At 41.2% G+C, this 27,162-nt stretch overlaps 2 protein-coding genes across 7 annotated transcripts in view; one reads left to right on the forward strand and one right to left on the reverse strand.

Annotated features, from left to right (window-relative positions):
- Window positions 1-22,245, forward strand: part of TRIM55 (tripartite motif containing 55) — a 41,965-nt gene extending 19,720 nt beyond the window's left edge. For 2 of the 6 annotated variants that reach the window (XM_044390343.3, XM_044390340.3), the window contains 6 exons: window positions 476-709; window positions 1,055-1,077; window positions 1,181-1,305; window positions 2,421-2,668; window positions 4,028-4,315; window positions 21,241-22,245. In XM_044390343.3, coding sequence (XP_044246278.3) covers window positions 476-709; window positions 1,055-1,077; window positions 1,181-1,305; window positions 2,421-2,668; window positions 4,028-4,315; window positions 21,241-21,363 — 1,041 coding nt within the window. In that variant the 3' untranslated portion in view covers window positions 21,364-22,245. Of the gene's footprint in view, window positions 1-475; window positions 710-1,054; window positions 1,078-1,180; window positions 1,306-2,420; window positions 2,669-4,027; window positions 4,316-5,635; window positions 5,724-21,240 lie in introns of all 6 variants that reach the window. The other 4 variants (XM_048212645.2, XM_044390344.3, XM_044390342.3 and 1 more) reach the window with 3 other exon arrangements.
- Window positions 22,246-23,648: 1,403 nt separating this feature from the next.
- Window positions 23,649-24,239, reverse strand: CRH (corticotropin releasing hormone). Its single transcript, XM_026516409.4, has one exon. The coding sequence runs from the start codon at window positions 24,237-24,239 to the stop codon at window positions 23,649-23,651; it is 591 nt and encodes a 196-aa protein (XP_026372194.3).
- Window positions 24,240-27,162: the final 2,923 nt, after the last annotated feature.

Consider the following 27,162-nt stretch of genomic DNA (forward strand, 5'->3'; position numbering starts at 1 on the left):
GAAGCCTCAGAACCTCCATGGGAGGACTGAAACTAGGACAGGAGTAATGTAGGTGGAACAGAGAGACTGAAAGGTACAAACTAGGAAATATCATGTTTTCCTTACACACACATACATATATGCACACTCACCCTAAGGCAAAATAAAAGTCTATAAGCTATTTAACAAATATATAATTTAAAAAAAAATCTGTCTTAATTTCTGTGAAATTCTCCATTTATAAAGAACATAGTGAAAAATCATTGATCCATTTAGCCAGTTTGTTTGATTTTGGCATGTCTATGTATCAGATTTGATAAATACGAGATTTTCAAAGCATCAACACAATGGGAATCTACGTCTAAAGGACAGCTTCAAGGAAAAGAAAAAAATACTCCATATGAGTAAATTTTCTTATCTCCCAAAACATCCAGGTGATATCTCCAAATAGACACTCTTTCAAACACTTTCTAACATGAGCTAACCCAACTAACAGGAATGCTGCAGAAAACAGAAACAGGAACTTTGTGAGAAGTTTGATTACCTGTATGGCATTCTGGAGGAGAGGAAAAATGAGATGACCCAAGTCATTACCCGAACCCAAGAGGAGAAACTGGAACATGTCCGCGCTCTGATCAAAAAGTATTCTGATCATTTGGAAAACGTGTCGAAGTTGGTTGAATCTGGAATCCAGTTCATGGATGAGCCAGAAATGGCAGTGTTTCTGCAGGTAAGTATCCTTTCGGTACCTAACGGAATGAACCAAGAAGCTGGGTGCTGGAGAAGTGGGTGTTATCATATTTTTGTTATTTTATGTACATCTCATTTTGATTTATTTTACCAAGTAAAATACAAGCTCATTATGTGTTCATGTCTCCATCTGTTTAAACAACTTCATAAGCATATATTTAAGGGACCATGATATCACTTAAACATAAGAGGGTTCTGGTATAAAACAGCAGTTATTCACAGCCTTTAGAAACTATACTCTGAGATTTTCAGAGTCAGCAGAGGAAAGAATTAAGTCTTTGATGAAAAGAATTTAAGTAGGTCTGTCTTTTGTTTGCTTTCGCAGAATGCCAAAACCCTGTTACAAAAGTAAGTAATTTTCATTTTATGGAAAAATGCATACTTTTCATTTTTACCCAAGGCTATCAAACATTAGACAGTGACAGAAAGTGGCAACTTGTCTTTGTTGCAGAATTTCTGAAGCATCGAAGGCATTTCAGATGGAGAAAATAGAACATGGTTATGAGAACATGAACCACTTCACAGTCAACCTCAATAGAGAAGAAAAAATCATCCGCGAAATTGATTTTTACAGAGGTTTGTTTTTCTTGTGACCATTGGGCCAAAGTTGCAGGTGTGTGAGAGCTGCAGCTGGGCTCAGCAGGAGAAAAAGGGGATTCAGAATCACCTCCAGAATGGATGTTGACAATTACACAAGGATCATAATCCAATGTGAAACTCTATTTCATTACAGACTCATATAGTTGGTTGACAGTGTTTAGCTAGCTTTGCACAGCAAAGTGCCTATTATAATGCCATTATTGGGCATTTGATTCTGAGTAGTCAAATACTTAATAATTGATGGTGATAATGATGTCTCAACATCAACCCTACACAAGGCATTAACCACAATGACGTGAAGTGTCATCAAACGCAAGGTTGAGGATGAGATAAAGAAAAATGTAAGAAGACATTTGGATAGATATTGTAGCTCATCCACTTAACTAGACTTCAGAGGGCAAGAATAGTGATGAGTCACAGAACAGTCACACCTGGAAACAAAACGGGCTCTCTGTGACCACCTGTATTTCGTGAGTTATAAATGCATCTCTACCATTTGGTCCAGAGATCACCCTTTTGAAAATCTGTCCTCATAAAATAATTGAAAAGAGGAAAATAACCTTGGAACTGACCAAAACTGTGATTGTCTTGATTCATCCTAGCCTATTTAGATGACAAGACTCCTTGGCTAGACCACTAATGACCATGAAGCTGTATCAGTGTGTACAGATATAACTTTAGAAGCAAGTATCCAGGATGAATCTCTTTTAAAAAATTACTTAATATTGTCTCTCCTTAATATTTCCTGAGGGAATATTAAGATCAATGTGTTAGGAAGATTCATGGCATTAACTATGGCAAAAGTCAGCATTCACTGAACAGAGGAAATAAGATATTAAAACAAGACAGGGTTTTGTATGTTTTCTGAGAAAGGGAAGAGTTGCATTTCCGTTTAATCTGACACAGATAAGTAAGTGACAAACCCAGCCCACATTTAACTAGAATGTGGCATAGTTGGGCCATAGTCCCGAGTCTGATGGAGAAGATTTCCCTAGCCCTGACCTTAATCTCACTGTAAGTACTGGCCATTAATTGATTTCATAGCTGCAGTGGTAATTATAATGATTTTTAAAAATACATTACCTTACCAGAAGATGAAGATGAAGAAGAGGGAGAAGAAGGAGAAGGAGAAGGAGGGGAAGCAGAAGGGGAGGAAGTAGAAGTGGAAGAGGTAGAAAACGTTCGAACAGAGTCGTCAGGAGAAGATGAAAGCCTGGAGAAAGCCTTGGAGCCCTCTCAGTTGGCCTCAGAGCTCCAGGCTGCCCCAGGGGCACTTCCGGTTTCCTCTCCAGAGCTACCTCCAGCCCTGCCTCCCGCTGCAGATGCCCCAGTGACACAGGTAACCACTCACCAATCCCCTCCTACAGGACGCACAGGTGTGCCTCCTTGCTGAATAGCCTAAATGATGTATTCTGCCTTAAGAAGAGGGTAGCTATAGGTTAGACATTTGTATGTGGAAGACAAAAGAATTCAGGGCAGTCACAATGTCAGGCGGGAAGTTCCTCTAGGTGATTCAACAGGTTTGGTGTTGTTATAATTGGTTGGTGAGACCGAGTTTAACACAATTTTCCCACCAATACTGCCTTCGAATCTGAGGCAATGTTTGGAAATTTTGTGTGCAGGGGAGAGGGGTATGTGTGTAACATGTTCGTTCATAGAGAGCCAATGTCATGAAGATTGGGTCTGCTCTGAAAACAGATAAGAGGTACAGGGTGAGAACTAATCTGGGGTGAGAAATAAAAATTCAGCACTTTGAATTTTCTGCAGATAATAAAGGAAATAAATAGAGAAGTCATACTAGTTAATGTCCTTATCGCTGACCCTGACATACAACTATATTTTTCATTAAGTGGGCAAACAAATGACGTCGAATTTTCTATGTATCTGTCATTTGATGAGATTATGTGTTAACAGAATTTTTGTAGAAATTTCCTAGGAGATAACTCATCCCAAATTCCGTATCTGATTGGCTGACCCTTAGTTTCTAAGATGTCACTGTCCAGTTTTCAAGCCTTTATGCCGACTTCGTGACACCTCCTCGACCTGTGGAGTTTGTGGGCAATGTAGATTCATCAAAAAGGTGCCCTGGTTTTGCACCTGCTTTCAAAGTGGGTTCAAATTGTTTATCGAAACAAAACCTCTGAGGGGAAACTCTGAATTATAGAATTATATTCTGTGCTTGGTCTCCATAGGAAACCAGGGTGAAATACTATTTATGGTTCCAGATTCTTGAAATTCTGGGTATACTAATTGCACGGAGTTTGAAAGAGGTGTGGTAACTAAATGAGAGTTGGATTTGACCAGTAAGATCAATTTGAGATTTTAGGAAAGAGGTTTGGGGAGCTCACCTGGAATGTCAAAATATTAATCTTGGCCCACAGATTGACCTTTCTCCTATATCGGATATTTTATAAGCAACCTTCATTTGAGGCATGTGCTGTCTGTCTGTCCAGGCTACCATCTAATGAAGGACGAGTGCAGAAAAGAAGAGGGGGCACATGAAGGTGCCCAGACAGAGGGGCACTGGCAGCTCTCCTTCCCTGAGCGCTTGCAGAGGGCGGGATGAACTAGACATGCGCTAATCAGCACTGCACAGAGAGCTCACAGGTTTCAAACCCAAAGGGAACTAAAACCGATTGCTTTTTCTTCTTCTTCTTCTTCCTCTTTTTTTACTTTTGAATGTATCTGTCCCGTTAAGGGGGAGGTTGTGCCCACTGGCTCTCAGCAGACCACAGAGTCTGAAACTCCAGTCCCTGCAGCAACGGACACTGCGGATCCCTTGTTTTACCCTAGTTGGTATAAAGGCCAAACCCGGAAAGCCACCACCAACCCACCTCCCACCCCAGGGAGCGAAGGTCTGGGACACATAGGGCCTCCTGGTTCTGAGGATTCGAATGTGCAGAAGGCAGAAGTGGCAGAAGCTGCAGCCAGTGAGAGGGCAGCAGTGAGTGGTAAGGAAACTAGTTCACCTGCAGCTACTTCTCAGGTTAGTGTTGATGCTCTTGTGTCGGAATGCTCCCCCATGCCACCTAGCATCCTGCTGGGGTCACAGCAAGAAAGAAGGGTTTCCCAGGGGGCAGAAAGAAAGCCTGGCTGTGGGAAAATCACAGAAACAACTCATCCTCCAATTTAGGCTTGTTTTTTTTGAGGCTGGTAAAACAAAAAAGAAAAGAGATTGATTTCACTCTAGCCATACGTGGTGGCCCCACACCTGGCTTCCCGGGGGAGGGGGTACAAGCATGCCTGGCCCTGACGCATGCAGTTGAAAGCTGCTTTGTCTGTGGTGCCTGGCTGCTGGCCCAGGTTCCCGTTCGCCACGGCCACTTACCCTTGCTCAGCCTTTTCTGTGTCCTCGCTGGGCTTCCAAAGACTAATCCCCTGCTTTTGTGTCATTCCCAGCAACCGTGAAGGAGCACGTTTGAACTAAGTTCTAAGTCCGCTCTGAAAAATAACCTCTAATTGATTCATGGATTCTGGGAGTGCCCTGGCTCTGGCTAGAAAAAGACCGTCTTGGCTTGATTAAACCAGCGCTTCCTAAACATGTGCTGCTGGGAGCAGAAAAGCACAGGTTTTCCTACATTGAAGTTTTTTTAAGGGTCACTTAATACTTTTTTTTTTCTTCCTTTTTATAATGTACTTTGAAGGCCATGTCTTTTTCCTACAATGGGTTAGATGTTTGCATGGCTCAAAGAGTCCCTAGAAGAAATATTCTATAATTTCTTCACAAGGAAGAATGCTCATGGTTGCTCCACATTCATGAACATTCTTAAATGATGTGTGGATGTGAGTGTTGCCCAGACATGGGATGTCAAAGAAATATTCCCTGGTTCTGTGCTCCTGGGTCATAGGTGATTATAAACAACAAGTGGCATTTTTGAAAAATCAGGAAGTTACTATCTTGACTGTATCTGCTCAAGTGAACCTTAATTTCATGAGGTAACAAAGGGAAATTATTCTGGGAAAACTGAAAGTAACATGCTTTTGTGTCATATTTATTTTCATAAATGAAAATGACAAAAATAATTGGTGTGAGGAAACATTTTGAGGTAGTTTTTTGGTTAAAAAATGGAGAGTAAAGTTTTCTAGAAAATTTATGGGAACTTTATTTCTAGAAAGTTAATTGGATTTCTTGCATATTTAGTAGAAGTTGAGTCAGGAGGAACTGTTTTCTGAAAACAATGGTGCAAAACCCCATAAAAGGAGCATGTAATAGGGCTCCAAGCCCAAATGCAAAATCCATCTAAATGGTGATGAAGAATATTATTTGTGATAATATCAGTGAAGCTCTCTTCTTGTTTTCTCACAGGAGTTAGCAATCTGCCTAGCACTTTTGGCTTTTCTTATACTTCACTACATCTGGCGTCAGATTCAGTGCTTGATTTTTACTTTAATGGGTAGGATATATTTTCTTTTCCCTTAACTAACATCTCATGCAGTTTCTTCCATAATGTTCCTACTCTATAGGCTCAGAGATAAATTTCTCCCCAACTCTCAGGCTCAGTCATCAAGCAAGAACCAAGTTCTAGATAATACTCATGGCTTCAAGCTCCCTACAATGCAATCACCTCAAGATGCCTTCCTGAGGAGAATTGCTCCGTTATCTAATCCTGCATGGAGGGGAATCCTGACTCAGTGGGCAATTATTCAGTCATCCAGTAAGAGTGGACCCTCTAAAACAGCCATGAGGGGAGGCCAGTCGCAAAAGTGCTGTGAGGATTCACTGCTCTTCAAGTAGAGGGAGGCCCAGCAAAGGACTAGTTCAGGAATATATAGGGTTTCCATAGATTAAGTAGCTACACTTCATTGGCTCACACCAGCGGCACCCAGGATGTGGCCAGATGACTCCTGTCAAAGATCCACAGGCAATTCTTGAGCTGGTGGGCAGGTGGGCCGGGTGACTTCTCAGTTCTCTTTGAATCCTCAGACGCTACAGTCTTACGTGAGAGAGGAGATCTCGGAGAGAAAGGTATTGTGTGTGCAGCAGCATCGAGGGGATTTCAGCCGGGTGAGATCTGAATGAATAAAAAGCAGGAAGATCAACGTTCATCCACCAGACATAAAGAATGAGAACCAAAGAAAAGTCATAAAGCCAACGGCCTTTGAGATACCTTTCTCAGAGCCAAGGCTTTTCTTAACTACTATTATAAGACTTGCATAAGAACTGACATCTTATCCTTTAGCAGCCTTTTGAAGATTATCATTTTAATAATATTTAAAGATTCAAACCTCATGTACTTTTGAGTAAATGACCCTGTTGGACCTGAGGCCCAGCTCCCTGAGCCTGTAGCTCAGAAGCGATTCAGAGTGACTGGTGCTGAAAGTCCTCAGCTATTTCTGGCTCATTGACTTTTTCCTGGGTTGACATTGACCCTTCTGGAAGCTCCCATCATAGTTCCTTTCTGCCTCATTAGCTGTCTGTTCAGCAATGACAGTAGGATCTCCATGGGTCCCTGTCATGTCCGTAACTATGGGTGAATCGGATCTGACCCAGTGTCTAACACTCAGCCAGAAACATGTGTACCCTAGAATGTTTCTAGTGTCCTTATAGTCTGCTCATTATTTGTGGTGAAGAGTAGTGGGTGGAAGCATTGGCCATGGACTCAGTGGGGCAAATGGGGGAGAGAGAAAACTCATATTTTATGGGAATATCCTGAATAACTGTGGATCTGAATAATTGAAGAGTTCAGTTTACATTCTGAGAATTTAGGTTTTGGGCTTTGTTGCTGTATATTCTTGTAATGCTTCTCTGAGGCTGCAGGGGGAGAGTCATGCTTCTTGTCTGCCATCCACTGAGCCCACGTCATGTACCCCAACATTCACATGCCTGTCTGCTAAGATAAAGGTGAGACACATGTAAGCACTCTGCAGTAGGGTGATTGGCATTCACTGTTGCAAATATGGACAGATCAATAGAGACCTCACCATAGTACCAGATTCCTAGACTCTGAGTTTTTTGCAGACCTGCTTTACTTTCACCACCTCAGAACCCAACTCACTAGATTAATATTTGTCCAATGCAAGGTTACCTTATTGGAATTTCACACTTTATCATTAATCTTTCCCTGGACATTTAGGATGTGATACAAAAGTTCTCATTGGTTCCCAGGTGGTCTTACCTCTCTTTACTATGTGTCAGGGAATAAGGTTGCCTGAGAACCTCAAGCATCTCAGCCTCACCTACTGATCTGTAAACTCACTTCAGTCACCTTCAGATTTTTAAGAAGGCAAATGTTCCATTTCCAGGTGCTTTCTTCACAGCCATTCACACAATGAAAGCTGCCCTTGCCTCTGCTGCCTGTGATTTCTGATATCATACAATCTCCACTTTATCCCGTACCTTCTCTCTTCACCTAATCACATAGGCAGATTATGTGTTAGAAACTGGTCATGGCAAAAACCAGACATCAGCAGTCTCCACTAGTGGCAAACTGGGATTCTGCTTTTTGTTAGATGAGAGGATCACTGTTGCCTTCCCGGCCCTCATTCTTGAAAAGATAAATTTCTCAACAAGTTTGGGGTTTAGCCTTGTGGCAAAACTGAATCCCATAGGAGAGAGACTTCTGCAGGAGGCACTTTGAATCCTGTAACATCCTATTTCTCCCAGAAAACCCCGTGAAAGCCCCTGGACATGAACTGGTCTTTAGCTGCAAACTTGCCCTCTAAGTTTCCACCTTTCTAGGCCATACCTGCTGTAGGCTCAGTCAACGCAAAGAGAGTTTGGGGGAAATAACATTTGATCTACTTCATGTATTAATTTTTACATTTATTTTGAAAAGGTGACATCACATCCTAGTCAATCTTAGAGGAGAGGGCAGTAATAAGGTGGGAAGAAGGCAGGTCGGCTGCCCTTGGAAAGCCGTCTCTGTGAGCCTCATCTCCTGGGCATGCCTTGTTGCAGCCATTTCTGGGTCCAGTCAGCTTCCCTCCATTGTCTTTCCTCTTCTTATACAACTTACATGCAAATTACTCCTGGGTGTTCAGGCAACGATCATTCCCACCACCCACAGTCATGGACGATTGAGTATTTTATTGGGAATATATGTGGTAGTTAGATTTTTCCAGAAGTGGGAGCAGCAATAATGAAAGACCCTCCCTATTCCCCTTCCTCCCTCCCTTAATGAGGCTTAATGGCCTTGTGTGGAAGAATTTGTCCAAACTGTTTAATGGGAGTTGTTCAGGGAACAGGGATTTCCAGAGAAATGTCTTCCTATCTGGTGGATTAAGTTGGCAGCTGCTCTGGTTGATACTTGAGCTGGACCATGGCAGCTGCCTCAAGGTCAGAGGACCTCCCATTCCCCCCTCCCCACACCCCAATGACAGTCCATTGTTTTGGGGATAGGGACTTTGACAGAAAAATCTCTGCAATTTCTGCCTCTATAAAGAACCTCAACTCATATATTTCACCAGAGTACGAAGTTGTGGTTATAAGAGAACCTAGAAGTTTTACTATAACATAGCTATTTCTTTAAGAATAGAGAATCTACTTTCACATTCCATTCTTCAAGCCTGAAAATAGACAAACAAGTTGGGTAGAAATTCTGCCAAGTCTCGGGCATGAAATTAGTAAAAAGGACTTAGGTTCCTGTCCTGCTGCTTCTCTGCACTGACTCTGGGCACTTACTTTCTTTGAGCCTCAGTTTTCTCACTGGGAAGATGAAGCAACTACTCAAAAGATTCATTGATTTACAATGTGGAGAGTGAAAAATTTAGTACCAAGAATATTATAAATTGTCTCAGGATGTTTTCATTGAGAGGGTTACAGACTCAGTCCTGACACAAGCCACTCTAAGGGACAATAGTAACAGGTTCTTAGTGAAATAGACAGCCTGTTGCATTTCTCAAAATATATGTCTTGCCTTGAAGCTCTTCCATAAATGTCCATTTCCCAAACTCTTCTAAATCTCTTCCTGGGCACCCTTCCAGCTGAATGTTTACGCAGCGGCGATTACCCGTTTTGATGCCATAAACTCCATAAAATCCATGATGGTTCAACTCTAACGTTCACCTAAGGGTGGCCCAGTAGAGCAAATTCTTAGCATGTACACGGTAGAGGTAACCACAGAATACTAGATGAATGAAGAGATGAACAATGTGTGGTTTAAAAATCCACCTAAGTGTTACAGTTCCGTTTTGACAAATATGTAGCCTTATATAGCCACTACCACAATTAAGATGTAGAATATTTCCATCACTCTACAAAGTGCCCTGTGTGCCTTTGCAGTTAGTCCCCTCCCTGCATACCGGTGGGTAGTATCAATCTTTTACACATTAGCCGTTCTAACGGATGTGTATTCTACGTCATTTAATTTGCATTTCCTCAATGACTAATGATGTTTAGCATCTTTTCATGTGCTTCTAAGTCATTTTAATATTTGATGAAGTATCTGTTCACAATTGCCCAATTTCTTTGGGTTGTTTATCTTAATAGAGAGTTATAAAAGTTCCTCATTATTTTGGATAAAACTCTCTTATCAAACATGTTTGCAAGTATTTCTCCCTCACAGCCCCAGTCCAACCAGCCTGTCTCTCCTTCCTCCCCCGTGGTTTGCCTTTTCATGTTCTTAAGTGTATTTTGAGGAGCAAACATTTTTAGTTTTGATGAAGTTCAATTTGTCATTTTTTCCTTTATGCTTTGTGCTTTTTGTATCTTAAGAAATCTTTGCTTAGCTCAAAAATCACAAGGATTTTTTCTCATTTTCTTCTAGAATTTTTATAGTTTCAACTCTTAAATTAGATCTAAGATCATTTTAAGTTAATTTTTGTATTGTGAGATAAGAATCAAGGATTTTTTTGTCTGCTTATTTTCTATGTAAATATTTGTTCCAACACCATTTGTTGAAAAGGCTATCCTTTCCCCCAGTGAATTACCTTGATGACTTTGTAGAAATTCAAATGACCATATATGTTCAGGTCTACTTGTAGACTCTCTATTTTGAACCATTGATCTGTATGTTTGTCCCTCTACCAATACCACACTGTCTTAATTATTATAGCTTTATAGAAGTCTCTAAATCAGGTAATGTAAGTCCTCCACTTTATTGGTTTTATTTGGTTTTATTGGTTTTCTCTCTCTCTGTGAATTTTCTATTTCATTGATCTCTGTTTATTATTTTCATCCTTATGCTTACTTTGGGTTTAATTTTCTCTTCTCTTTCTAGCTTCTTAGGGTGAAAACTTGAATTACTGATTTGAAATCTTCCTTATTTTCTAACATAAGCATTTAATGCTATAAATTTTCATCTAATCATTCCTTTAGCTGCATCCCACAAGATTTGATATGTTGTATTTTCACTTTCATTTAATTCAGAATATTTTCTAATTTACCTTAGGATTTGTTCTTTGACCCATGAGTTATTTAGATGAGTCATGTTTATTTTCTAGATATTTGGAGATTTTCCAGATATCCTTCTGTTTGATTTCTGGTTTGATTCTGTTGTGGAGAGAGAATATTCTTCATATGATCTCAATCCTTTTAAATTTAAGATATGTTTTATGGCCCAGAATACAATCAACCTTGGTGAATGTTCCACATGCCCTTGAAAACATTGTATTTTCTGTTGTTAGGTGAGTGTTCTATAAATGTCAATTAGGTCAGTTAATTCATGGTGTTGTTCAAGTCTATGACATCCTTACTGATTTTCTGTTGACTTGTTTTATCAATTGCTGAGAGAAGAAGTTTGAGATATCTGATTATAACTGTGGGTTTGTATATATCTTCTTGCAGTGCTATCGCTCTTGCCTCATGCATTTGAAACTCTGTTTAGCTGGATTCACATTTAGCATTGTTCTATTGTCTTGAAGAATTTATCCCAAGAGAAGTGTTAAGCAAAACAAAATTCTTTTCTATCTCCCTCTTCTGTATGTGTCTGCCAGCTTTAATGGGTATAAAGAGCTTCCTCACACACATGTACTATCTTTTAAGTTAGTAGGCAGGTAGGGAGAGCCTAGAGAAGAAAGGTGTTGACAATCCTTGAGAAGCACCAGGTGTCTGGCAATAGGGAAGGCCTCATAGCCCCAGTCCAACCAGCCTGTCTCCCCTCCCTCCCCCGGCAATGTACAGGGCCAAGCATAGCAGGAGCTGAAATAGCTGACCTATCTAATGCTTTTAAGTGAGTAGGCTGAACTTTATGATTCAATGACTAGTTGTCACTGGTCTATGGTGTCCTATTTTTAGTTCTGATGTAAATTGCTGTATAAGCTAATGTCTCTGTATATTTTCATGACACACTTAGGCCCTAATTAAATCCTTGTCTTATCTAAACCAGTTTTTACAGAACTGCAGAGGTCACCCTATCATGGGCCAGGGATTCCCAGCACCAAGTTGTCTTCTTGGCTAAGAAGATCCAAGCTTCCCAATCCAAGTGTTGACAAGCAGGTGCACACGATCCCTTCTACTGCCTCAAGTGTTTCCAAATTCTTTCCTATCTAGCGTATCATGGGCTTAGGCACAGAACCTAGGAACCACATGGGTCCCCTACACCTTCAAGCTCTTCACTCTAAAATAGCAAAAGGAATGTGTGGAAGTCAAGGCCAGTGGGCCAGTGGTACCAAGGAAAACCAGGCCATACCATCTTAGTCCCCAATTCAGATACAATAAATGTTATCCTGTGAGGTTACAAAGCTGCTCCCAGAGAAAAATAAAAAAACATTTCATGAGAGAGAGAGAGAGAGAGAGAATGGGGGAGGGGAAAGGAGGGAGAAAAAAGAAAGAGGAAGGAAGGAAGGAAGGAAGGAAGGAAAAAAGGAAGAAAGCCAGCCAGCCTATGGTTTAACAAGCAGGGGCTTGCAGACTCTTTACCTTTCTTGAAGGGTTTATTTCCTAGGTGCTCAGAAACCAATATATGTGTCCCCAGATCTGAGACCTTACTGAATTTCTCATCATCTCAAGATTCGGTCTCCTAGAAAATATTCATATTTTCCTAAATCAGAATGAACATTAGGCCGAAGTTCCAAGGAGAAGCAGCATGTGGAATCCTGGGTCTCCACAGGTATCACATGAGAAAAGATAAAATTATTTTCATGCAAATGATCTTTGACCCCTCATTCTGATTTCCAGGGCAAATATCAACTCTAGTTGCCACTTGAGACTGAGAGGTCAGAGATGTTGGAGACTAGAGTGCTGGAAAGCTGGTTTTCTGAGTGAGATTAATCTCACAAGGTATTACAGAACATTTAAAAAAATAAAGCAGGAGACCAAGAACATGATTTCCCATGAGTGTGACTACAGGTCCCGTGTTCTTTGAAATGATCTATTTAATTTTCCAAAACAAACTGAAATGAATGAAAATTTAACTATGTTCTCTAAATTTAATTGAGGGATTCAGGGTGTCAAATTATTTTCAAACAGAAATCCCTACTGAGAGCGACTGCTTGTGTTTTTTACAAATTAGGAGATTCAAGTTTACAAATCGCTGATATGCCAGCGCCTGACTATGCTGGAATAAACCTTGGTAAAAATAGAGAGAAAATTGATCAGGGCTCAGGACTGGCCTACATTTACTGCATAACACTGTACAGGACTTAGTAACTCTAGCAATTATAAGAAGTTATGATAATAAAATGCAGTCATTTTACATAGAAAAAGCTTTAGGAGAGAGTAAGGTTTTTCTTAAGGAAGTTTTAATGAGGCCATTACATTAACATTATTGCTTTCTCATTCGTATTCTTCAACTGCAATTCTTTTTCTGGCCTTTTTTTTTTTTTTCCTGTTGGGGAAGTGACATCCTAATAACTGTCAATTTGGGGGCTTTACTAAAAGGACAAAAAATATCTATACTAAAACTGTAGGCTATATTTCTCAGGATCAAATAGCATCCTTGGCAAAGTTTACCTTAATAGGAAGCTAAAATGGATGTATTCATTTGAAAGAGGGAAATATAATATAAGTTGTGTGTGAGCAGTATCATGAATTCATTCCCCTGGCAACCTGTGCCTGCAGCCCTACAATTCTGTGAAAACAGGAACGCAGGCACCAGGGAGAGCTCTCTGGGGATGTTGTTACAACATAGCTAGTTGAGTTTTGCTTCCTGTGTCTTAAAATTGTTTGTTATTCTGATTTAACCTAAGACCCTTGCTAGTATTGCACATTATGTGGATTTTTTTCTATCTTTGTTTACATATCTCAGTGAATTCTATGAAATACCTTTTCTTCCACTACCACCCACGAAGAATTAACCCACCACCGCGTTAATCCATCTGGAAAACCAATGCCGTGTGGCAGTAGTGCTGTAACTAGTGTGTGTCCGTTGCTTTATCACCTACAAAGTCTTCCACAGAGGTTCTCTCATTCAAACCTCACGGCAACCCTGTACAGTAGGAATCGTTACACTTACATATTTTATGGTGGAGGATCATAGAGGATGCCTGACTTGCTCAAGGTCACAGAGCAGCAGGAGCTTAGAGCCCAGTGATCCCGTGCCCCGCCCCCAGAGTGTGAGCGTGCAATATATTGTACACCAAGCTCGCATCTGAGCCAAGTGAGTGAATCCCCACCTCACCTGGGTTGATGACTGAAGCAGAGGCTCCCCTGCTTTGATTCACCGCTCTTGACGCATTGGCACAGCCTCACAGCACAGAGAGAGGTCGTTCTAGGCCTCCACTGCTCGCAGGCATGTGGCTGACCATTGCGATGACAGTACCCCGATCCTTTAGTTGCACCCCACACTGCTGACCAACCTGCCTCTCTCTGTCTGACTTCCAATGGTGGAATTGGCCCCTCCCGTGAGTCTCACACGTTCAACAGCACTAGCTTTTCTCTTTGGATTTGTGGTCACTATTAATAATTCTCGGCACTTTAGTTAGAGTTACTTTGAGCAAGGTCCTCAGCCCTCCTGAGCCTGAGGTTTCTCATCTATAAGTTGGGCATAACAATACTATCAACTTCCCAAGACTCTAGAAGAGAATTTGTTTGGCCTATTTGTCTAACACAAGGCACAGAAGCTCCTGTCTGTGAGGAATTAATGATCTAATTAGCAGTGTTGTCATTCAGTACTTCTTTCATAGTGGGTGAGAACACACACTCTATACTGAGCACATGATCATCAGGTCCATATCTGAGAAGAAGGCTGGCTTTCAGTGTTTGCCAGGCTGTGATACCAGTGTTTTAGCTTCTTCCTGCTCCCCACGCCGACCCCATCAATGCCTAAATACCATGTTTAAAACAAACCAAACAGTACACACTATAAATCTTCCTCTGGGTTAGGAAAAAATGGATGGGTTTAATTTCCTCTTGTTTCATAAGTCTGAGGAAACTATTCTTGTTCCTATTCTCCCCTTAGCAAGAAGCAGCAGTTAGTGACAACAAAGCCCCGAAATCAAATCTCTTCACTCATTTCTTTCTTTCTTTCTTTCTTTCTTTCATTTATTTATTTGAGAGGAGAGAGAAAGTATGGCAGGGAGGGGCAGAGGCAGAGGGAGAGTCTCAAGCAGACTCCCCACTGAGTGCACAGCCCAAAGACTCAGGGCTGGATCCCAGGGCCCCAAGATCATGATCTGAGCCGAAATTGAGAGTTGGACACTTAACCAACTGAGCCACCCAGGCACCCCTCCCTTCACCCATTTCTTTACTTAGTGTGTACAGCTGCAGATCCTCCCAAGAAAAAAATGCTTGTAGTGGGTGTTTTCCTTCTATAGATCTTTTGGAGTGTACCTATTTTCTTCTTCCTCTAGCATTCATGGACAGCATGCTATATTTACACAGCTCTGTGCTTCCTAATGCATCTCAGTTGCCCCGCTGCCAAGCAGAAATGTCTGCATTCCTGTGAGAGAAATGCCCATGGTGAAGACCTGCCCAGCAGAATTTCCAGGGCTTAGACCCTCAGCTGTGAATTAGAGACCACGCACCCACTTATTCCTCAGACACGGATGCCTGGCTCAGGCTCTTGGACGTACTCTCTTTTCCAGTCTGGAATCCATAAGGCTTAAGCTATCCAAGGGCCTGCGGTTCAGGAATGCTAAGTAGGAAGTAGGCCAGTGCTTGAATCTTTCTGAATAAGCATTCTAAGCATGACCTCAGCAATCCTACTCACACCTGTTCCCAGCATCTGGCTTTGATTCTGTGACCCAGCCTAGCAGGTTCAGGAAACAGGGTGGTTGCCCACTCAAGCAGCAGCCTCAAGTCTAGCTTTAACCCTTCTATCCATATTCCTTCAAGGCAAATGGATTTCATTATAGATGGGCAAGCGTCCTTTTGAATTAGCCAAGGAGGACTGGCATTTAACAAACAGTAATAACCAGATCCTTCTGTCAGGTTGATTTTGTGATTGGCATTCACAGCAGCAGAGAGGAGATGGGGCCCAAGGGTGGGGGCTTGGACACAAATTTTCTCACTGCCCCCAATATCCCTTCAATGGCATGACGTAGTGGCTCCCATGTCCACCACAGTTGTCCCTCAGGATAAGACATAGACATTTCCATGCTATGTGACAGGGTTGTACATTAAGACATCAGCATCCATTAATGTCTTAGTCGTCGTTTAGTTTATCAGATACATTACTATCACCTGGATAAGCTGAGGAACTTGAGCACAGGCAGCTAAATGATAATGGACCAGGATCACCGGTGGTAGAAAAAATGATCATTTGGGGAAAAGCAGAGGCTGGCACCACATGGAGCCTCTGGGAAGCCTTGAGGGAGCCTGAGGGCACTGGTTACTGATCAGAGAGCTCACCCTTTTGCTTTGGGCCAGCTAAAAAAATATTTTCCCTCTTAAATGTGACTACCCATGTTTGTGCCAGAATGCATATCAGGAAAGCATCTGTTTGGTTTTGTGCAGCCAGTGAATCATGTGGTGCAGGATGCATTTAGGTAAAGGGAGCTGCTACTATGCCCCCACGCTAAGATGAGAGCACGTTCACTGAACTGCACCAGTGACAATCCCTCTGCTAAGTGCCCAGGGACACGTCTGGCTTCAGTTGAGCACTGAAGACAGTTTCATGCGTTGATTGTCAAGAATCTTGCCACAAGAAGCATGTTGGCTTAAAAAATAAAAATCATCGCATTTAGCATAAAAATCAAGCCAAAGACTCCACTGAGCATTTCATGCCCTTTTCTTTGACACTTTCCTACTAAAAACTAGCCTTTGGTTAAGAGCAACAGGTTTGCGTGTGCTTAGAGACCAAAAAGGTAAATTGATGAAAAAGCAAGCCAGGTAAAAGAAAAATGTTAATAAAATCATAAATACAAGATTTAGTTTGCTTTCCTCTTTACTCCTGAGCATAGCAACTATACAAGCACAATGAAAAATGGCCACTGAAACCAGCCTTGCAGCAGAGGAGGCAAAAGGGAGTAGTGAGCATGATGGAAATCAGGGGGGAGAGAGAGAGAGAGAGAGAGAGCGAGCACGCATGCGCATATCCAGTCCAAAGGGCAGGTTCTGGATTGCTACATTTCTGCTTTGTCAAGAGAACCTGCAAATCCAGATTTTAATGTGAAGTCTATTTTTTTCTTAATTTTTAATTGTGGTAAAACCCACATAACATAAAAATTACCATCATAAACATTTCTGAGCACACAGTTCAGTAGTCTTAGTATATTCACATTGTTGTACAGCCAATCTCCAGATTTTTTGTTACCTCACAAAACTGAAACTCTGTACCCATTAAAAAACAACTCCCCATTTTCCTCCTTCCCCCAGCCTCTGGAAACCTCCATCCTACTTTCTGTTTCTATGAATTTGACTGCTCTAGATACTTCTTGTAGTCTGTAAGTGGAATCACAAAATATTTGTCATTTTGTGACTGGCTTATTTCACTTAGCATACTGTCCTCAAGTTTCACCCATGTTGTAGCATACGTCAGAATTTTCTTCCTTTATGGAGCTGAATAATATTCTATTCTATGTATATGCTATATTTTACTTATCCATCCATCCATTGATGAACACTTGGATTGCTTCCACTCTTGACTATTCTGAATAGTGCTCCTATGAACATAGGTGTGCAAATATCTGTGTGTCTCTGCTTTCAACTCTTTTGAGTATATGCCCAAAAATGGACTTGAGGGATCATGTGGTAATTCTATGTTTAATTTTTTGAGGAACTACCACACTATTTTCCATAGCAGCTGCTACATTTTACATTCCTACCAACAGTGCACAAGGGCTTCTATTTCTCTACCTCCTTGCCCCTGATTTTTTAATGTTGCAACTAACTCAAGTTTTTGTCAAAATACCACTCAGCCACACAGTTCAGATCAAGTAAACACTGTCCATTATCTGGAACTGTCCTGTGCACAGAGACAGATGTCCACAAGCCTCTGGAAGAATGCATGCTCCTTAATCCCCATCAACAAAAATTGTTCTAGATGACCTCTCTTGTCAAGGGTGATGCCAGCACATCATGCAGCTTTGGGTGGAAGAACCTCTCATCGCCCTACTCTTCTATGGAGTAAAACCCTCATACCATAATCTGACTTTAATTTTTTTTCCTCTCAAAAAACATTTGGTAGTAACAGGGAAAACAAATCCAAGGAAAGGATTTTGTTTCTGCGTGAATCTGGCTCATGAATACCCGGCATTCCTGGTCAAGTTCATCTAAGAAAAGTAGTCTTTCTCCTAAGCAAATGTATGTCACTCCCCTCTGTGGTCTTTTGTGGATCTTGACTGAATCACATCTTGCAGCTGAGACAGGAAAAATGCTGCCTCTCTAGTCCATTTCCTGCTCTTTTTTATGACAAAAATTCATTTCTTGAATTATTTGAAGCCCCATGGTGATACACACAGCATAGTGTTAGGTGATGGTTGTAACTTTGTTTGGTCACTTGACAAAAATGTGTAAAATTTAGAATAAAGGACTAATAATCCTTTCTTCATCTTTTTACACATCTCAAAGTAGACTGAAATGCAGGACAGACTCAAAAGCCGGTAGGGAAATTCAGTGCTTGTCATTTCTGTCCTTTGTTCAGCTTCATGGGACATCTGTATTCCCAAGAAATGGCATTTTCTGTGATGGAAGAGAACCAGCATTTGGAGAGCTACTTAAAGGAATACGTATATACCATTCTATTTGAGGAAGGTTATAGGACAAATGTCTGCTTATGATTTAATGGGCTATACTTATAGAAAGGAGGTTTCTAAATCTTTAACTCATTCTTCCTTTAGGAAAGAGCTATATATAAAGTTGGGCTACTTGGAAATACACCAGATAGGTCATGGATAATCATGATTATAATATGCCACAGGAATTAAATCCTATAATAACCAATTCTGACAAGATGAGCATTGCAAATATAACTGTCTTTCCTTACTAGGGGTCACTGCTGTTGTATGTAGTTCCTCATAGGCAGTTCCCAGGTGATCCTGCATGGTAGGGGAGCATCTTCACTAATGTAAGAAGAAAGGAAGGAAGGAGGGAGGGAGGAGAGGGGAGGGGGGAAGAGGGAAGGAGGAAATGCACATTTTTAAAAAACACTTAATATAAGTGAGGCATGTGCAAAGTGCTTTAGGTGTATTACTTTATTTATTCAGTACTTATAACAGCCTTGCGAGATAGGGTCTCATCTCTATTTTGCAAAAAGAAAAACCTTGGTATTTTAAGTCAGAGGTTAACTGACTTATCCGTCATATAGCTAGTAAGTGGTTAGTCTGAGATTCTATGCCAGGCTCAACCTCTTGGCATAGAACTTCTTTGCTGAGATGGTTGGTGGGTCCCCAGATTTACATAAACAAGACCAAAGAGATGGTGTAATCACCTGAAAATACTCAGGATAAATCTCTGCTCTTGGCACCCACTCTGGCAATGGCCTTTCCTCTCTGAAAGACAGTATCTGCCCATATCATTCAGACAGAAATCTAATAACTGCATGAAACATAGGGATGTAAAAGGAGCAACTTAAACTACTGGATACCAAATTTTGAAGGTTGCCAGGTACGACCAGCTAGAACGTTTTCAATGGAAGATAGATTTTCATCTCAAGTACAGAAAAGCACAAAAATATACACAAATCCCAAAAGCAGTACCAACTGGTTTGTTAGCCACCAGCAGTTTTGCAAAGATTGTATCCCTCTACAGCAAATACCTTACCCAACTAGTTTTGCCCCTTAGATATTTCAGAACAGCTGTCATGGAAGATTCCTTGAGATTAGGGATTGCTTTCAAGGAAAAGAGGCTACAAAATGCACACTGATGGTCTGTTTAGGCAGAATTCAGTATTCATTCCTATAACATGGTTAAAAAAAAGGTCTCTACAGACTGATATGTCCAGATCACTTGGGTTGAGGGTTTATTTGTTTGTTTTTTTATTTCATTTGTTTTATTTTGGTTTGGTTTTGGTTTTTTGTTTTTAGAATTAGTTAGAGTAAGGTTGACTACGGTGGGGAAGAGAATAGTTTCATGTGCACAAGCAGGCACAGGATTCTGCCAGGATATTGCTTTTTCTGCATCAACTTCATGGACACGGAGGTAGCTAATCCATTACCAAATAGAATCCGATAGCATAATAGCAATTTCACTTGATGTCTAAAAAAGCCCAATTTCTAAAAAAGCCCAATTTCACTTGATGTCTCAACTATTCCTTCATGGAAAACTACTTGCTTCAGTTTTATTCTGCTGTGACTAAGTATGATTTCATGGCCCTTCTAAACTTTCTATCAAGGAACAACATGGCAGTTGGAAGGATACTCCCCAAACCATAAGGACTTGGGACAATTCTAGTGAACTTGAAACATTACCCCAAAACATATATTTAGGGTGAATTCTGGGAAGGTGTAGGAAAAGCACTCATTTTTCACTCGAAACTATTTTAAGTGGCAACAACACAGCGTACTTACCAAAATTCTGCTTTGTCATGCCAGCTTTCTATCGTCCATTCATTCAGCAACTTCACAAAATCACCCCAGGCTTCTGCATTGAATGCATGTGCCTACCTCATTGCTTTGAAATCAGTGCCATTCTAATCCAGTGGGATAATTTTACCAGTGAAGTCATCAGAATATGTTAGCCTATCCTCGGTAGCTCTAGGAAGAACTGTGTTTGTCAGAGTACCTTTAAATGCAAAGGGTCTGAGTATATACATCAAATTGCATTTCAGCAAGACTTCTTTATGACTGTCTCCCATTTCATTATTATTTTTTAAACCCAAAACAACAGAAATAAATTTCACTTATAAGATTAGATTGATCAATGACTTCAAAACCATAACGGTATTTGTCTGGTATCCAGAAAAGATAGATACCTTTTATAGAGATATCTATATAAAAGATAGATATCTCTTTAGAAATTTTGATGTCATTAGATGTTATTCTCTAAAGAAAAAAAAAGTTCTTTCATTCATGATTTGCTCAAAACTAAGCCTGCAGCTTTGCAAAGAAATACACCATTTACATATACATATATAATATATAGCACTGTGTAAGTTTAAGGTATAAGTGATTTGACTTAATATATATTATGAAATGATGACCACAATAAGTTTAGTTAGCATCCATCATCTCCTATAGATGCCAAAAAGAAAAAAAGAAAAAAATGGGTTTTTTTCCTCATTTTTTCCCCCTTGTGATGAAAACTCCTAGGATCTACTCTCTTAAAAACTTTCAAATATGTCAGCAGTGTTAACTGTGGTCATCATGTTGTACACTGTGGACTTTCCTAAATGCAAATTCCTGTTAGTTCAATGACACTTTCATCTCCATAAATTGTATACAAGTGGACTTAAAAAAAATAGTCTGGACTCTTTCCCAAGAACTTCCTTCCACTGCATGCATTACTGCTGCCCTTTTTTGGATCATGAGCGTGAATTATTTTCATGGCTCTTGGCCATAGCCAAGACAGCCTGAGCTTGCTTTCCATCCCTAATAATAATTATGCTCTATATAATAATTATTATTATCATCCTTTCTCCTGAGTAGAAAAGTGACTGGACCAACCCCAAAGAACTAGGCTCTTCTTCCTCTGATCCAGATTTTCTTCTATTGCAGATTGGATTTGAGGACCCTCCCCTCCAGGTACAGGCCGCAGCTTCAGGGAGTGGGAATGGAGCTGATTCTGAGCCAGCTCGTCATGTCTTCTCCTTTTCCTGGTTGAACTCCCTGAATGAATGATGTTCATTCCAGCTGCTGCCCTCTGTCTGCCTGGCTGAGATGCACACCAGCAGCAGGGAACCTAGATGAAATTAACATGATGCAGGTGATGAAAGGGACCTCTGAACAGAATTTCTGCAACAACAACAAAAAACCCTTTAATTCCAGATGACTTTCCAGAGGGAAAACAATTCTGAGAAAACAGTTGCCAAAAGGATTGGAAAAAGAAACTTGATCTTATGCAAATCTTTTATTGTGTGGGAAACCTAATGAAGAGTATGTAGGTGTGATACGTGTGTGTGCGTCTGTAACAAATGGCAAGTGTTGAAAAAGTGTGCACTACACTCTTGTCTCTAATAGGCACTGGCTTTTGTTATAATATCATAGTAGCTCTTACTCTCTTTCTTCTTCAACAATGCAGTTGGTCAGTGAAATTCAGTGTTAATTCAGAAGTGACTGATTTATCAGTATATGGACAAAAGGTAAATCATTGACCAAAGATATGAAACATTTTACAAAGATTTCCTCTTTTCCATAACAGGTGTCACTGGATGTATATCCAGAAATGTTCCTTAACTCTGGTGACACTTTCATAGTCCAGCTGAAGGCCTAGGACATTTCTGGTGACATTTTTCTAATCTTAGATGTGCAGATATCAAGCACTTAAATTGAAAAAGAATTTCCTACAGGAACTGTCTACTTTCTTATGTATCTACTGAGGCACCAACCTGGTGAACTGTAGAATAACTGCATGTATTTAAATATATATATACACACAATACACATTTAAAATACATACATATATTTAAATCATGCTTTATTTGTCCCACCATAATGCCTCTTTCAAAACATAAGTATTACTTTATTCTGTATGAACTCTTAAATAAATGCTGTTTTTAACAACTTAGTCTTATAATGACTTATTCGGTGTTTCATGTGATCTTATTAATACATTAGTTAGTGTATTCAAAAGGACACAAGGGAAGAAGCATGTTCATACATCCAAATTAATTTTGGAATATTAAACATTCAACTGAATTTTTGTAAGTTATAACTCAACTACCAAAGATAAATGCATTGTAAAACTAATTGGATGTGCCTGTTCCATTTTAGAAATGCATAGTTTATATTCTTAAGAATTACAGTGATTAGGACTGGCATAGACATAAATGAGAAGAGCATTTGTGAAGTTTTTATTACAGTCAAAATATTTTTTTATATGAAACATTTTCCCAAGTGCCATTTCGTAGCAATTAAATTCATTGCTTTAAGTGGAGCAGCTATCAAGTTTCTCCTTTTAGAAGTAGGCACTGGAAAATAGCATAGAAAAAGTTCATTTTATGGTACCAAAGTAGTAGCTTGATAAAGTGAGTCTTTCTCATACTAAAAACAAAAACAAAACAAGCAGTGTTGGCCCTGTAGTTTGGAGAAATGCCTCACGAACCCTTCTCCTCTTTGCCTTTTGTCTTTCCCCGCCCTCTACAATTATTTAACATCTTATAGTTAATCAGGATTAATTATTATTTCCATTACGAATTGATATTCCACTCATAGAATTATCAAGTCTTAAAGCTGGAAGAAACTTCCCAAATTATTTATCTTAACCTCAGAGAAGTAATCTGAGGTAACAGAGAGGCAATTGCAGTATCTGTGTAAGCCACTGGTGTATGTTTGTATTTTTAGTACGAAATTAATGCAAGGAGTTTTGTTTTCTCTTGTGCTGAAGTCAGGGTGAAGGAAGCCAGGAGCTGAGAGTTTTACTCCTATGAACATTGAAAAGGAAAAATAAAGTCATGATCACCTTTGCAGCTTTTATTAAAAATATAAATATTCAACATTCTCTTACACAACCAAATTGACCAAGGATTGGAAAGATGTTTTATTACTGAAACGTTTACAAGGAAAGGTTGATTCAAAGAGCTTACAGATTTTGTTTCACCCACCCAAGAGAATGACATTCTCTTTGGCTAAGACCACAACAAAATAAATTGGGTGACTTCTGTCTGCTTCAAAACATTTCCTTCTGGGTCTATACTTTCTAAACACCATTAAAGACACCTGGAAATGGAAACTAAAAGTAGACAATACAAATAACATTTTGTTGCTGTTACTGCACGTGAATACACTTTGTGCATGCTAATTAAGGAGTATAGGCTCTCTTGCTGTATATTGTCTAGGCTTCAAGCTATAAAAAAATAAACAAATGGTATCAGAGCAACGCTATGGTACAGAATACTGTATTATTTTAATTTTTTTAGATTTTTTTTTGTGCTAAATGCTGCATCTTCTCGGCCAAACGCACCGTTTTATTTCCCAATAATCTCCATCAGTTTCCTGTTGCTGTGAGCTTGCTGCGCTAACTGCTCGGCCCTGGCCATTTCCAAGACTTCTCGGAGGAGGTGGAAGGTGAGATCCAGCGAGATGGGAGGTTCCTCGGATCGCCTCTCCCTCTCCGGTGTCTCTTGGCGGCTGCCGAGGGCGTTCTCGGCTCCGCGCTCCGCGGGACCGGCGGGGCTGTCGAGCGGGCGCCGGGGCAGCGGCAGCTGCTGCAGCAACGCGCGGAAAAAGTTGGCGGCCGCCTCGTCCGGCGAAAGGCGGCTGCCGCTGCCGCCAGCGACAGGTGAAGAGGCGGGCAAGAGGGGAGCAGCGGGGCTCTTGTTGAGGTTACCCAGGCGGAGGAAATATTCCTCCCCCATGCGGAGCAGGACGGGCCGAGCCTGCGGCTGTTGGGGCTGCTGGGGCTGAGGCGGCAGCTGGGAGAAATCCAGGGGCTGGGGGTGCTGCGGTGCCTGCCGGGCTCCCGGGATGGGACCCCGACTGAGGAGGGCCCTGCATGGCGGGCAGGGCAGGAGAGCCACCAGCAGGACGCCCGCGGACAAGAGCAGCGGCAGCCGCATGTTAGGGGCGCTCGCTGCTGCACAGAGGTGGGCGGAGAGCGGAATAAGAGAAGGGAAGAGAGAAAGAAAGAGTTGGTCAGAGTTTAGCTCAAATGGGAGGTGCGCTCGGGGTCTTCCTACATGACACCCACAGACGTGCCTCAGGGGTTCGGGCAGGCACTGTCCGCGGTGCTGAAGCTCTCGAACAAGGACTTCTAGAGTTGGAGTAATGAGGGGGGACAGGAAAGGGGACGCCTACAGGGCTCAGCACCAAAGCTCAGCCCCTCGTCAGGCTGGAGTGACCCTTCTTCTTTAGAGACCCTCGAAGGGTCTCTGAGTCCCCTAACGATCCCCAAAAACTGATTCCCCGAGCTCTACAGAAGATCTACAAATTTTAGATCTCATCTACCCCCCTCCCCCTTCCCCTTTCCGGATGTTTCAGCGTTGTCCTCCAAATTGAGAACTGCTGCCTCCTCCTCCTCTTTCTCCATCCCAGACCTTGCGTCCTTCTCTCAGGGGTCCGGATCGATGGCGGGGACTCCTCTACAATGCCAGCGAGGAGTAACTGGCAGTTCCAATAACGATTAGCAGCCGTCTAAGTTTGCTTTTGACACATCCTGGCTACTACCGGAATCCTGAGACACAGTCAGCAAACACACACACAAGCACGCACACACACTCACACACATGCCCTCACAGGGACACCCGGCTCTGCCGCGCACACCATGGCCGCTCAGGCAATGCAAAGTTGGAGGCGCGTTTCCGTCTAGGCGCTCCCTACCTTCTGAGGTGCTTCTGCAGGTGAGTGGGGCGCTGCCGCCTCTCTGCAGAGGAACGTCTCCGGGGCTTTTTCGGGGGTTTTCTTCCCTTCTTTCTGTCCTCACTCTCTTTCTCTTCCCCTCTTATCTTTCTCTTCAGTCTCTCAACGGACTTGGGCTCTGAGTTTCTCCACACCAGAGCCTGGAGTGGGATTTTATAGCGTCGACCCTCTTCAGAAACCACGCAGCATTTGCCTAATAAGCTGACGCTCTCTTGACAGCTCGATTGCGTGCTGCCTCTGCTCCTGCATAAATCATAGGGCCCTGCCAGGGAACGAGGGGCAGAGTTTTGCTATCTCAACACTGAATCTCACATCCAATTATATCAACAGATATTTATCGCCTCCTTGGTGACGTCAACGAGCCCTAAAATGGAAGGGCTTCTTATGACTTGTCCATTGACAAAAATTCTTGAATGAGATTTCCCAAGTGTGAAAACATACTGACCTCTTACTATGAAAGGTCAAATTTGGGGTCAGAAAGAGACATCCAATGAGAGGGGAGGGAAAAAGAAAGTGTGAGGGACCGGAGGTCTATCAATGCACAGTCCAATGGGGGAAGCAGCAACCAGTTATAAGGGTTGGATCTGGATCCTCCTCTTTCCTCTCCCTCCTAACTTCTCTAACCAGTTGTCTCTGGCAACACCTCAGTATCTGAAAATACCCCTTTGCTAGAGACAAAGTGTCCCATCAGCTTTCTGCATGGTTAAGAATGATGACAAGGAGATGGGATTGTATGGACATCTAGCTTTTAAACCTCTACCTGCTTTTTCTTCCCAAGAGCAAATAAAGAAATTATGAGTCTGCAGAAGCAAGACCAGTAAGTCTCTTGAAATGAGGCTCAAGTTTTTAAAAATGATTGGCAGGAGATGCTTCCATGATGAAGTGGCCCAAACTAGGGTCAGCTGGAGATGCAGCAAGATTTTAAATTCCCCCAGAACTTCACTGCTCCTCCTTTGTCTCCTGTCAGAATCCAAAATTAATTGTGGATTTTTCTATTCCCAAATTAGAGAGAGGAAGGTTAAGTGAGAGGTGCATGAGTTGTACAATCTTCATTTGGTCTGTTTGATGCAAACCCAGTGAGAGAAGCATCCATTCTAACTTCCTATTCTATATTGGGAAAGTCTTAAACTGATAACAGGGCTGAATTCATCAGTTGCATATTTTCATTGATGAATATTGAGCCCATAAAAAGGTAATCTCATTCATTTTATTTCTAAATACTATCAACATCCATTATACTATCCACATCAGGGACACCCAGATTTTTTTTTTTTTTTGGTCATCTCTTTTTCCAAATTTAAATGCATGAAAACCTGATAAATACATAAATGCTTTCTGCACTACCACAGAATGGAATGCTAAGCTTATAAAATCGTACTCACATTTCAAATTAAAATGACACTATCATATAAGTAGGAGGCAGTTACCTCTAATTTTGCAGTTCAAAATGCAATTCCAAACTGTGGTGTCTGTGATTTAATTCAGCTTCTAGATAACCATGAGTTATTTATCAGAAATCTCCTGTTGCTCATATCTGGTTAGCTCTGCTGCTTCCTTTGTAGCTACGCGACAAATGATGCAATACACATTTCAACTCCCATTTTAGGTCTATACTATTCCACAATTGCTCTTAGAAACAAAAGGAAGGTAGAAAGAGAAATGTTGGCAGTTTCCAAAGAAGTCAGCCCATAGTTGGATCATTGTGCTATGGAATGTACTTTTAGATGAAATGTACATAAGACAACAAAGAAATGTGTCTTCTGGGAAAGATGTAGGTTGCTAATAGAAAATCAGAATTATAGGAAATGGTTGAGCTTCTATAGGAAACTAGTGTTTTATGTTGATAGGGGGCATACAGAAACTTGCTTTTTGTTATTGTGAGCTTTTTTTCCCTTTGAATGGATCTTAACTTTTTCCTTACTTTCCTTTATGACCCCTTCACTGTCCCCAGTGGTCGAATCAGCTTAGAGGTCAATCTGGAGGTGGAAGTAGATTTGGAAGAAGTTTGGGTAAATGGATACAGAAGAACTAGGAAAGGGATAAGACCATGAGTGAAGCTGGGAAGGCCTAAGAGGTTCCTCCAGAGAAGATACGTGTTTTGGACTCTGACTAACCCCACACCCC

The sequence above is a fragment of the Ursus arctos genome, unplaced genomic scaffold (assembly GCF_023065955.2).
Source record: "Ursus arctos isolate Adak ecotype North America unplaced genomic scaffold, UrsArc2.0 scaffold_6, whole genome shotgun sequence".
Lineage (NCBI taxonomy): Eukaryota > Metazoa > Chordata > Mammalia > Carnivora > Ursidae > Ursus > Ursus arctos.